The 12,406-nt window shown below is 40.9% G+C and overlaps 1 protein-coding gene across 2 annotated transcripts in view; it reads right to left on the reverse strand.

The window, feature by feature from the left end:
• Positions 1-734: 734 nt before the first annotated feature.
• ZNF560 (zinc finger protein 560) overlaps positions 735-12,406 on the reverse strand; it is a 58,006-nt gene continuing 46,334 nt past the window's right edge. For both annotated transcript variants that reach the window (XM_077977129.1, XM_015122783.3), the window contains exons 3-10: positions 10,730-10,821; positions 9,648-9,774; positions 8,634-8,714; positions 7,106-7,188; positions 6,200-6,326; positions 5,438-5,518; positions 4,916-4,998; positions 735-4,142 (exon numbers count right to left, since the gene is read on the reverse strand). In XM_077977129.1, the coding sequence (XP_077833255.1) occupies positions 2,379-4,142; positions 4,916-4,998; positions 5,438-5,518; positions 6,200-6,326; positions 7,106-7,188; positions 8,634-8,714; positions 9,648-9,774; positions 10,730-10,759 (2,376 nt within the window). In that variant the 5' untranslated portion in view covers positions 10,760-10,821 and the 3' untranslated portion in view covers positions 735-2,378. The remainder of the gene's footprint in view (positions 4,143-4,915; positions 4,999-5,437; positions 5,519-6,199; positions 6,327-7,105; positions 7,189-8,633; positions 8,715-9,647; positions 9,775-10,729; positions 10,822-12,406) is intronic.

Genomic DNA, 12,406 nt, shown 5'->3' on the forward strand with positions numbered 1-12,406 from the left:
GTGATGGTGTCAAGTACAGTAGAATATCATGATCATCCATGTTCACAGGACTTTTTTCTGTTTTCGTAGCACAAGGGCAAAATGAAGACCCAGAAACGGGTCATACTGCCAATCATAGCAGTTAACTGAGTCAGGCATATATGATTGCTTTGCCAAACAGTGGCATCAAAGACAACATTCGTGGTTCCCACCACCTCTCTGCACTGCCTGATAGTACAAGAGTTTCCACCTCTCCAGGTGAAGGGTTATGGGTCTCCCTCCATGGCCATGAAATCATGGTATCTTAAGTTACTATCTGTTAGTTCACCCTTTCTCCACTCAGACCCTTCTTCAACCCTATTTATCTGAAAAGATCAGGTTTGAAAAGAGGAACAAGAGTATTTCTACATTTTGAAACTATATCATAACCTTTACCTTGGCCAGTGTGAGCCACTACAGGTGGACCATGTCTAAGAATACGACAAACCAAAAAGAGAATCCACGCTGTTAAAACAGGATTGTCTGAATCCTGAAGGCCCACTTTAGGTCAGTTATAACCCAGAGGATGTATAGCAACTAGAGTGGTGTTGCTATAGGAGAAAGACATACCATGCTAGGAATGAGCAGCAGGGTATGAGAAACTTCCAAAATAGTTCTATAGAACCACCCAGAAAGCCATGTCTTTGACAGGTTTCAGGGAAGGAATTCTGATGTTCCAGGCATGCTCAGTTTCTTGTAAGTGTGAATGCCCCTCATATTCACTAAAGGAAGAATATAAAAAATTACTTTCCTACATTTATTACCTTCATCAGAAGTTTTTCTCCACTGTGAAATTACAGGTAAACACCAAAGTATTTGACAAAAATACAACTTCTGAACATCTTACACAAACATATCTTACATTGAAAGGGTTTAGCTCCTTACCTCCATTGCAAGAACCCAAGGAAACAGTGAAAGTTACTTTTTTTTTTTTTTTTTTTTTTTTTTTTTTTTTTTTTTTGAGACAGAGTCTCACTTGGTCACCAGGCTGGAGTGCAGTGGTGCGATCTTGGCTAACTACAACTTCTGCCTCCCTGATTCAAGTGACTCTCCTGTCTCAGCCTCTCGAGTAGCTGGGATTACAGAGGCACGCCACCACACCCAGCTTATTTTTGTATTTTTAGTAGACACGAAGTTTCACCATGTTGGCCTGGATGGTCTTGATCTCTTGACCTCCTGATTCACCTGCCTCAGCCTTCCAAAGTGCTGAGATTATAGGCATGAGCCACCGCATCTGGCCAGCGTTCTATGTTTCTAACATTGTACAGCTTCAGAGTGAACTCTTACACAGTGCACTGTCAACAGATTCCAACAGTTCTCCCACATGCCTTTAACTTTATGGAGCATCTTCAGAGTGTAAGTTCTTTCCTATCTTTGAAGTGAACAGGGACAAATGAGCACTTTGACACAGTGCTTACATTGATGTTTTCTCACCAGTGTGAATTACAATGTGACTATTAAGGCACATGCACTTCCAAAAGGATTTTCCTCATTCCTTACATAAAATGGGTTTCTTGGCAGGCACAGTGGCTCACGCCTGTAATTCTACTACTTTGATATGCCAAGGCGGGCAGATTACCTGAGGTCAGGAGTTCAAGACCAGCTTGGCCAACATGTTGAAACCCCGTCTCTACTAAAAATACAAAAAATCAGCCAGGTGCAGTGGTGTATGCCTATAATCCTAGCTACTTGAGAGGCTGAGGCAGGAGAATGGCTTGAACCCGGGAGGCAGAGGTTGCGGTGAGCCAAGATCACACCACTTCACTCCAGCCTGGGCTGCGAGACTTCATCTCAAAAAAAATGGTTTCTCTCCATGGTGTTTTTACATGTTCAGTAAGATGAGAATGCCAGGTGCAGTGGCTCACACCTGTAATCCCAGCATTTTGGGAGGCCGAAGCACATGATCCAACGTGAGGTCAGGAGTTCTAGACCAGCTTGGCAAACATGGTGAAATTCTGTCTCTACCAAAAATATAAAAAATTAGTCAGGTGTGGTGGTGCATGCCTGTAATCCCAGCTACTCGGGAGGCTAAAGCAGGAGAATCGCTTGAACTTAGGAGGCGGAGGTTACAGAGAGCCAAGAATCACGCCACTGCACTCCAGCCTGGTGACCAAGCGAGACTCTGTCTCAAAAAAAAAAAAAAAAAAGAGAGAATAACTATGTTTTCCCACACCCCTTACATTTATAGGGTTTCTCTACAGTGTGAGGTTGTACATGTCTAGAAAGATTCAAGTGTTTAGGCTTTCTCACATTCCTTACATTGACAGTGTTACTCTCTCCCGTGAATTTTTACATGTTCAGTTAGGCTTGAGGAAACAGCAAAGGTTTTTCCACATTCTTCACATCCATAGGGCTTCTCTCTAGTGTATTTTCAAATGTGCAATACGAGCTGAGAAAGAAGCAAAGGCTTTCCCACACTGGTCACATTCAAAGGATTTCTCTCCCATATGAGTTCTTAAATGTTGAATACGTCCTGAGGATGTACGGAAGGCCTTCCCACATTCCTTACATTTATAGGGCTTCTCTCCAGTGTGAATTCGCACATGATTAGTAAGATCTGAATGACAAGTGAAGACTTTCCCACAGTCCTTACATTTATAGGGTTTTATTTCAGTGCGAGTTCTTAAGCGATCATGAAAGCACAAGGAATTTCGAAAGGATTTTCCACATGTGTTACATTCAGAGGTCTTCTCTGCAGCATGAGTTTTTAAGTGTTGAGTTAGTACACAAGACCTACTGTAAGCTTTTTCACATGCATTACATTTATAGGGTTTATATCCAGTGTGAGTTCTTAAATGATCAACTAGACTGGAGGAGACAACAAAGGCTTTCCCACACTCCTTATATTCATAGGGCTTGTCTCCAGTGTGTCTTCTTCGTAAATGTTTAGTAAGGTCTGAGCGTTCTGTGAAGGCTTTTCCACATTTCTTACATTCATATGGCTTCTCTCCACTGTGTCTTCGTAAATGTTTAGTAAGGTATGAGCGCTCAGTGAAGGCTTTCCCACATTTCATACATTCATAGGGTTTCTCTCCAGTATGTGTTCGTAAATGTTTGGTAAGATATGAGCACTTAGCGAAAGTTTTCCCACATTTCTTACACTGATAGAGTCTCTCTTCTGTGTGAGTTTGCATATGAATACGAAGATAGGCAGAAGAGGTCAATGGTTTCCCACATTTGTAACACTTAAAAGGTTTCTCTCCAGTGTGAGTTCTCAAATGAGCAAAAAGAGATGAGAAAGAAACAAAGACTTTCCCACACTGGTCACAATCAAAGCGTTTCTGTCCTGTGTTACTTCTTCTATCTTCAGTAACACCTGAGGATGTACCAAAGGCCTTCCCATATTCCTTATGCTCATATGGCTTCTCTCCATTATGAACTCTCAAATGTCCAAAAAGAGATGGGTGAGAAATAAAGGCCTTCCCACAGTGTTCACATTTAAAGGTTTTCTCTCTGGCGTGACATCTTATATGTTCAATAAGGCCTGCAGATGTACCAAAGGCTTTACCACATTCCTTACACCCATAGGGCTTCTCTCCAGTGTGAGTTCGTACATGTTCAAGAAAACCTGATGGCACAGTGAAGGTTTTGCCACAGTGCTTACATTTATAAGGTTTTATCCCAATGTGGGTTTGCACGTGATTATTAAGGTGGGTAGGATATCTAAAATCTTTTCCACATTCCTTACATTCATAGGAGTTTTTAATAATGTGTGTTTCAACATTTACAGCATGGCTTGTGGAGTGAGTAAATGCTTCCCCACATTGCTTCCATTCATAGAGTTTTTCTCCACTCTGAGTTTTCCTGTGTGCTTCAAGGTGTGACTGATGAACAAAGGCTTTCCCATAGTCAATGCATTCAAAGGATTTGTCTTGTATACACTTTCTCTGGACCTGAACATTTAAAATCAGGCTGAAAGATTTTCCACGCTTACTGAACACAGAAACTTTCCTTATGGTAGAAGTTTTATTGTACAGAGAAAGGAGGTCTTTTGCATACTGAATACATTCAGACGTGTTCTCTCTATTGTGAGTACTCACGTTGGTCTTAAGGCATGAATGTTTATAGAGGACATCTCCACATTGATTACAGTCATAGAGTTCCTCTCCATTTTGGTTTCTTGCCTGTTAACACAGGAATGAACAATAAAGGAAGCATTTCAGCAGACTTATTAATAGATACTACTCATCTAAGAAACATGATCATTATTATTTTGCCACTTTTATAACATGCATATAATTCCTACCCTTTGGATTTCCTTCAACTTCAATAATGGAACCCTACTGTAAGAATCCTATGCCATCTGCTCTAATCTTCGAAAGATTCGTATAGCTTTTCATGAAGTTATTTTAAAAACTTAAATGTCTAGTTATACATGTCACAATGAACATTCATGGGAAGTCTTAAGTACCAACCTTCACACTAGGTATGGGATCTCTCTCCAGATATTTCTCCCACGGGTGAATTGGGTGAATGCCAAGTCTCTAAAATATCTATCATTTCTGCTCATTTCTTTGTTGTTGTTGTTGTTGTTGTTTTTTGAGATGGGGTCTCACTCTGTTGCCCAGGCCTGAGTGTGCAGTGGCACGATCTCGGCTCACTACAACCTCCACCTCCTGGGTTCAAGTGATTCTTCTGCCTCAGCCTCCTGAGTAGCTGGGACTACAGGCACACACCACTACGCCCAGCTAATTTTTGTATTTTTAGTAGAGATGGGGTTTCACCATATTGGCCAGGCTGGTCTCAAACTCCTGACCTTGTGATCCGACTGCCTTGGCCTCCCAAAGTGCTGGGGTTAGAAGCATGAGCCACTGTGCCTGGCCATTTCTGCTGATTTCTACAATGCAATGTCAATCTTCTCTGAATGTGAAAAATAAACTTATTTTGTTAATCTTACCAATTGTATCCCATTTGATATTTTTAAACAAAAATTATCTTGCCAAAGGGCTGGCCCCTTGGTTTTCAGGCACATTTTCCATTCTGAAATAAAAGAGAAAAATATATATGAGAGTTTACACATGAAATGGTAGGTTAAATAAAAAGCAGATAGATTTGAGCAATTTATATATGTCTAAAATTTGGCAATCATATGGGGTCAAGTTTTAGTAGTTTTTAAAACAACTTATTCTATGAAAATTAAACACAATGGTGAACAGAAACAGTACTATCAGGGAAGGAAAAGTAGGAAAAATTAGAACAAAAGCATTAAACCATAAACATAAAGAAGGTCATTTGTTAGATAACAGGGAAGTCTGGATAGAGGCAAAGCAATGGAGGATGAAACGTTAAGATACCCCAAAACATTCAAGTCCAGTGGACTCAGCCTTCTTCTTCAAAGGGCATCTTTTAAAACTTCATTATGCTTCCAAACATACTGAGAACTTCTCATGGACCAGGGCTGTTCTTCACAAACACTCACCTTGGAGAACTCTTGGCAATGTGCTCAACTCTTCCTCTTCCTCCAGCCAAGAGATCAGACTGGGTTTGAAGAGCTGGTAACCTGTATACAGGGAAAGATACACCAATGGAAGAGGCTCATGCAAGAAATGGCAAACTTTTCCATGAAACAGGGCCTACGTTTCTAATTAAAACAGTGAAAAGCACTTAAATTGCATACATCCCATCTTCCTGTTCTCTGAAGACACTGGTTATCTCTGACCCCTGAAATTCACATTCAAGCTTAACCCATTTCCTGTTTGCCCCAAGAAATGAGCACTAGCAGTCAGCTGCACTTTTTCTTTCTAAATGGCAAATATTAAATACAAATTTTAAAAACCACTAAAACCTTTATTAAAATAGAAACTAATGGAAGCTCAAAGAGAGATCTTGATTCTCCTGGGAAAACTCCCATACCAGTAGTTCTGAACTTTAGAGTGAATTACTCATCTGAAGACAGGGCCCCAACAGCAGACTTTCTGATTTAGTACATCAAAGGTGGAGTCTGAGTGTGTACACATATCTAAGAGAGTGATGGTGATGCTACCGATGCAAACTCCTATACAAGATTAAAACCCACTAGTACAGGAACTGTTATTTCCTATTTTATTCATGAAAAAAATTTTTTTTCAATGTGTATATATCCCACTGTATTCAGATTTGACATCACTAATCCTAGAGCACAGTAAGTACATAATTTGTATCTTGTTCCAGAAGAGGCTACAAGGGATGATGCCAGGCTTACCTACTGAGGACAGGTTCTTATAGTTTTCCAGCATCACATCACGATACAGGTTTCTCTGAGTTGGGTCCAGTAAAGTCCACTCTTCCTGGGTGAATTCCACAGCCACACTGTCAAAGGTTACCAGGTCCTAAACCATCAGACACATGCTGATTTGAGCCAAGTAACATTTCCACCAATGTTGGCTGAAGAATGAAGAAAGAGGACCCAATCCCTATACAGGGTACCGAGTGGTCCCACTATCTACACCCCAAGGTTCAATGGCCCTAGGATCTCTTCTATCCACATTCACTCACTGTCAATTTCCTCCAATAACATGGCTGTAACAGAACCTCTTAGACATAAACTTGTCAACCACAACTAGACTGGGAGCTTTTCTCATTTGATTCCTCTCTACTGCAATATACTCCTGAGCACATGACAAACACTTGATAAATGATGACATGGAAAAATTCCTTAAGAACAGAACACTTTCAAACCCCTTGCCATCTGTCCTGGCACCCAGAAAAATAAATACATGGTTGGCACCAGGAAAATGAACATTAATTCATAACTACAAAAATACTGAGATAATTTTCAGGGTAATTCCTCACCAATATGACAGGTATGACTTTCTAGGGAAAATTCAACTAGGGTCTGTATTTGCTTTAAGGAACAAGAGAGACAGGTCTAACTACAAGAAAATAAGTCTTTGTTGGTATCGTTACTCCAATTTTAGAAGGATACAACTTTCACACTAAGTTTGGATCTCCCCAAATTCATCATTATCAGAATATCTCTCCAGAGACATTGCTCCCTCTTGAGTGAATGCTATTTCTCTCAATTATCTTTTATGCTTATTTTCTACATACATTGGAAGTATCAATATTCTGAGTGTGAAAAATAAGAAATACCCTTTCTTAACATTACCGTTTGTATCCCATTAGAAATTTGTATTTTCCAAAAATCCTGCTGCAGTGCTGAAACACTGGTTTGATGTTTCATTGCCCGGTCTGAAAATAAACAAAAACATAAACTGAGGGTTTAAAAAAAAAAAGGTAAAATGAAAGAGTTAAAAATTATAGGCCTCATTCATATTTGTTTTTAAAATAATAAGAAAAAAAAGAAAGTTAAATTTAAACATTTAGACCATGTCAAAAATTTGGCAATAAGAATAAAGGGTCAAAATTTTAGCTAATTTGCTACAAATTGACTCATTTAAATTTAAAACTAATGTCAAACAGAAAATGTTATCAGAACAGTAGGAAAGATCTGGGCCAAGGCCATAGTTCAAAGCAAAGAACTTGAAAAACAAAATATATAGTTTCATAAGATCATACAAAGTTGGAATAGACGGAAATTTAAAGAGTATCAGAAATTGAATATTTTCTAACTTCTGAGATAAATGGCCTTAATCTTGTGAGAGAAGGTGCATCTTGAAAAGTTCCCTCATTATGTTTCTGATGGTTTGGATGTTAGTTCCCTCCAAATCTCATATGGAAATGTAACACCAAATACTGGAGGTGGAGCCTGGTGGGAGATGCTTGGATCATGGGGGCAGATCCTTCATGAATGGCTTAGCGACATCCTCAGAGTAATAAGTGAGTTCTTGTTCTGAGCTCATGTGAGACCTGGTAGTTTAAAACAGGAGTCTCCAACTCCGGGGCCATGGACCAGAACCAGGCCACACCACAGGAGGTGAGTGGCAGGGGAGCAAGTGAAGTTTCATTTGTATTTATAGCTGTTCTCCATCCCAATTGCCTCCTGAGCTCCACTTCTTGTCAGATCAGCAGCAGCATTAGATTCTCATAGAAAAGCAAACTCTATCATGAACTGTGCATGCGAGGGATTTAGCTTGCGTGCTCCTTTTGAGAATCTAATGCCTGATGATCTGTCGCTGTCTCCCATCACCCCCAGATCCCCAAATGGGACCATCTGGTTACAGGAAAACAACCTCAGGGTTCCCATTGATTCTACATTATGGTGAGTTGTATCATTATTTCTTTATTTATTACAGTGTAATAATAGTAGAAATAAAGTGCACAATAAATGTAATGCACCTGAATCACCCTGAAACCATCTCCCTGCCACCCGGTCTGTGGAAAAATTGTCTTCCAAGAAACTGGTCCCTGATGCCAAAAAAAGTTGGGGACTGCTGGTTTAAAAGACTGTGACACCACCCCCAACTTCTCTTTTACCCCCTTTCTCATCATGTAATTTGTGGGCTCCTCCTTTGCCTTCTGCCATGATTGTAAGGTTTCTGAGGCTCTCACCTGAAGCAGATGTCAGAACCATGCTTTCTGTAGAGCCTGCAGAATCATGAGCCAAAATAAACCTATTTTCTTTATAAATTACCTAGTCTCAGGTATTTCTTTCTTGCAACACAAGAACAGACTAACACAGCTTCCAACCATACTGAACTTCTCACTGACCAAGGTTATTCTTCACAAATACTCACCTTGGAGAACTCCTTGCTGCAAGGTCCTCAACTCTTCTTCTTCCAACCAAGAGATCACACTGGGTTTAAGGAGCTGAAATCCTTTACAAGAAGAAATGATACATTAATGGAAGGCAGGCCAGGCACAGTGGCTCATGCCTGTAATCCCAGCACTTTGGGAGGCTGAAGTGGGTGGATTACCTGAGGTCAGGAGTTCGAGACCAGCCTAAGATGGTGAAACCCCCGTCTCTACTAAAAATACAAAAATTAGCTGGGTGTGATGGTGTGTGCCTATAATCCCAGCTACTTGGGGGGCTGAGGCAGGAGAATCGCTTGAACCTGGGAGGCAGAGGTTGCAGTGAGTCGAGATAATGCCACTGCATTCCATCCTGGGCATCAAGAGCAAAATTCCATCTCAAAAAAAAAATTAATGGAAGAGGCTCATGCAAGAGATGATAAACCTTACATTATAGAACTATAGTTCTTAGAGAAAGCAGTGAAATTATTTCAAATGGACTAAAACTGAAAATATCTCTTCTTTCTGTGTCCCAAAAATTGGCTATCTCTAACCTCTGAAATGCAAATCCATGCTTATGTACACATTTACAAAGCAATAACCTTTCAGTCACAGAAATAAGGTATGTTGTCAAACTCCTGAATGAAGAAAAAAAACAAATAAAGTGAAACAAACAAATCCTGTATACTTGGAGAATAAAACTACACCAGTGATTCTTAATATTATAGTGTGTCAAATTGATGTGGAAGGATAGTTAAAACACAGATGACAATCCAAGTGGAGAGTTTCTGATTCAGTAGGTCAAAGGCAGAGACTAAGACTGTACATTTCTAAGGGAGTAACAGTGATGCTGTTGAAACCGGACCACACTTTGAAAACGACCACAGTAATTAAGACTTATTATGGCAGGGACAACGTCTCTGGTGAATTCAGTGTTGAACAAACCAATTCTGGAACACGGCAAGTACTCAATGTATATCTCTTCCCTAAGAGGCTACATAAAATGATGGCAGTCTTACCTACTTTGGCCATGTTCTCATAATTCTCCAGCATCACATCTCTGTATAAGTTTCTCTGAACTGGGTCCAGTAAAGTCCACTCCTCCTGGGTGAAGTCCACAGCCGTATCCTCAAAGATCAGCAAGTCCTAAACCATCACATACATGCTGACTTCAGCCAAGTAACAGATCATGTTTGTAACATGCAGTGCAGTAACAGATGAACCAATGTTCACTGAAGAATCAGTTAACAGACCCCAATGCCTGTAAAGAGTTGCGAGGTCTCTCATTATCTACCCAAAGCTTAATAATTCCAGGTGAATCTCAGGTATTCCTCTCTCTATCCTTGCTCATTCACTACTTATCAATTCCAGTTGTATGGCTTTAATGGCACATCTCAAACATGAACTTCTCATCACGAGCAGACTGTGAGTGCTTTCTCATCTTATTTCCCTCTACTAAAAGATACCCCAAAGTACACTGCATCATATACTTGATAAACAGTGATGAATGATTAGCCTTTTTTTTTTTGGAAGCAGGGTCTTGCTCTGTCACACAGGCTGGAGTACAGTGGTGTGATCATAGCTCACTGCAGCCTTGACTTACTGGGCTCAGTAAGTAGCTAGGACTATAGCCATGCACCACCATGCCTGGCTATTTATTTATTTATTTTGTAGAGACGATGTCTCACTATGTGCCCAGGCTGGTCTCAAATTCCTAAGATCAAGCGATAATGCCACTTCTCAGCCTCCCAAAGTGCTGAGATTACAGGTATGAGCCACTGCACCTGGCCAGGATTAGCCTTTGAGTAAAGGATGCTTTCATCTTCCTTTCCATCTGCCAGACCACTCAGCAAAATAAGAAACATATATCTGGCACCATAAGGGACGAAATTAATTAACAATTACTGAAATGCTGAAATGTTTTTCAAGGATTACCAGTATGAGAACCTCCACTCCCTGGGGAAATTCCACAAGTGACTCAGTGCTTGAGTGAGTCTTTATTTACTTAAAGAAGCTCTGGAGACACATCTGCCTAGAAGGAAATGTGTTTACCTGGTGATGCACGTATGTCATTTTGTGAAAGTATACACTTTCTGCATACCTGATAACAATTTGTCAAGAAGTAAGCCATCTTCCTTTCTGCCTCTGTCTCTTCTTCATGAAGGCAGACTGGGTTCCTATAAAGAAGACCTCCTGGAAGAGAAAGAAGGCGTAAGAACCAGACATAATCACAGTTCCAACATTCACATGCATGGAAGTTATTCCATCCTGGTTCTAAATTCTCTTATAATTCATATAAACTCACACAAATATACACTACATTCATAAAATGCCACTGCAGTTCTGTCTCACCTAGAGCAAGAAAAAGGAATTGTGAGCCAAGCTGTCGTAAGTAAAAGTATAATATCCTCATTGTACAGGTAAATAAACTTTTTTTTTTTTTGGAGACAGGGTCTCGCTCTTGTCACCCAGGCTGGAGTGCAGTGGCATGATCTTGGCTCACTGCAAACTCCTGGGTTCACGCCATTCTCCTGCCTCAGCCTCCCAAGTAGCTGGAACTACAGGTGCCTGCCGCCACAACTGGCTAATTTTTTATAGTTTTAGTAGAGACGGGGTTTCACCATGTTACCCAGGATGGTCTCGATCTCCTGACCTCGTGATCTGCCCACTTTGGCCTCCCAAAGTGCTGGGATTATAGGCGTGAGCCACTGCGCCCGGCCAGATAAAGAAACTTAAGACGAGAAATGTCTTTTTGTGCCCATGGTGATATAACTCACAAATGAGATTATGCAGCACCTATTCTCAAAGCACACACATAAGGGGGCTAACTCACACAATAGCCTTCTCTGGCCCACTTCAACACCTCAGAAAGGAACTACTAGCGTGAATACTAAGGCCTAGAGCACTGGACTCTATATTCTGTATGGGGTACTGATATGGGGGTGGCTCTGTGTCCCCACCCAAATCTCATCTTGAATTGTAATAATCCCCACATGTCAAGGGCAGAACCAGGTGGAGGTAACTGAATCATGGGGGCAGCTTCCCCCATGCTATTTTCATGATAATGAGCGAGTCTCACAAGATCTAATGGTGGATTTTTTTTTGTTTTTTGTTTTTTGTTTTGAAACGGAGTCTTGCTCTGTCACCCAGGCTGGAGTGCAATGGCGTGATCTCAGCTCACTGCAACCTCCGCCTCCCAGGTTCAAGCAATTCTCCTGCCTCAGCCTCCTGGGATTACAGGCACATGCCACCACACCTGGCTAACTTTTGTATTTTTAGTAGATACAGGGTTTCACACCATGTTGGTCAGGCTGGTTCCAAACTCCTGACCTCATGATCCACCTGCCTCAGCCTCTCAAAGTGCTGGGATTACAGATGTGAGCAACCACACCCAGCCAATTTGATGGTTTTATAAGTATCTGGCATTTCCCCGGCTTGCACCCATTCTCTCTCCTGCCACTCAGTGAAGAGGTGCCTTCTGCCATTGATGTAAGTTTCCTGAGGCCTCCCCAGCCATGTGGAACTCTGAGTCAATTAAACCTCTTTTCTTTATAATTATCCAGTCTTATGTATTTTTTCACAGCAGCAAGAACAGACTAATATGGGTACCTAAAGCAGATTTTTGGAAAAACCATAGGACAAATCCATGGCTTCTATCCTGTGAGGCTGGCAGTGAAATATGTCTGGACATGCTTTTTTGTAATTCCAAGGACATGTCAGGGTAGCTTATAAATCTAAGTGGCTAACTGGCAATCTATTCCTCTTTATATAGAGTATC

The sequence above is a fragment of the Macaca mulatta genome, chromosome 19, assembly GCF_049350105.2.
Source record: "Macaca mulatta isolate MMU2019108-1 chromosome 19, T2T-MMU8v2.0, whole genome shotgun sequence".
NCBI classification, from domain to species: Eukaryota; Metazoa; Chordata; class Mammalia; order Primates; family Cercopithecidae; genus Macaca; species Macaca mulatta.